At 55.3% G+C, this 763-nt stretch overlaps 1 protein-coding gene across 1 annotated transcript in view; it reads right to left on the bottom strand.

Moving 5' to 3' along the window:
- The window catches only part of LOC119594312, a 60122-nt gene that overhangs the window by 24324 nt on the left and 35035 nt on the right, over positions 1-763 (bottom strand). Inside the window, exon 2 of the mRNA XM_037943370.1 lies at positions 21-163. Coding sequence (XP_037799298.1) covers positions 21-163 — 143 coding nt within the window. The remainder of the gene's footprint in view (positions 1-20; positions 164-763) is intronic.

Here is a 763-nt window from a genome sequence, read left to right as displayed (position 1 = left end):
AAACGCCCAAATCTCCTCACCTTTAATCGCCAGCACCTCATCGTGGTAGACAGAACCGGTGAAGACACCTGTTAGAACCTCCACCACGTAACGCAGCCAGGTGTTGCCCGAGCCAGGGAAGGAAGCCAGGGCGATTAAGGGAGCTCGGCCTCCTAGTAGGAACCTGTGGGGGGAGAAGGGAGATGTGAGAGAGAGGGGAGGGGAGTGGAAGCGAAGGGGAGGGGGAGGGGAAGGGATGTGAGAGAAAAGGGGGGGGAGTGGAAGCGAGGGAGGGGAAGGGGAAGGGATGTAAGAGAAAAGGAGGGGGAGGGGGAAGGGAAGTGGTCGAGGTGGAGGGAAGTGGAAGGGGGTTGAAGGAAGGGATGTGGTCGAGGTGGAGGGAAGCGGAAGGGGGGGCGGAGGGTAGAGAGAAATTAAATAAATGAAGTGAAGATAGTAATATGTGGGAAAAAAATGTATGATTATAGTCTCTTCACAGAATTTACTCTTTCTTCCCCCCCTCTTAATATCCTCCCCCCTCCTCCCTCTACAATCCCCCCTCCCCCCTTTCCTCCCCTCTCAGGACCTCCTTTCATCTCCCTACCATGAGGTCTTATCCCCTTCTTTCTCCCCCTACCGGTCTCCCTTGCTCTCCCTTTCCTTTATCTCCCCTCTCCACTCTCAGATCTCCTTCCCTCCTCTCAGAATCTCCCCCCCCCCACTTCACGTCTGAGTCCCCCCCTAACCCCCTCTCACAAACTCGTTCCTCGATTTAAGATTACCG

This window comes from Penaeus monodon, chromosome 33 (assembly GCF_015228065.2).
Source record: "Penaeus monodon isolate SGIC_2016 chromosome 33, NSTDA_Pmon_1, whole genome shotgun sequence".
Taxonomy (NCBI): Eukaryota; Metazoa; Arthropoda; class Malacostraca; order Decapoda; family Penaeidae; genus Penaeus; species Penaeus monodon.
This window is presented reverse-complemented; position numbering and strand designations above follow the sequence as displayed.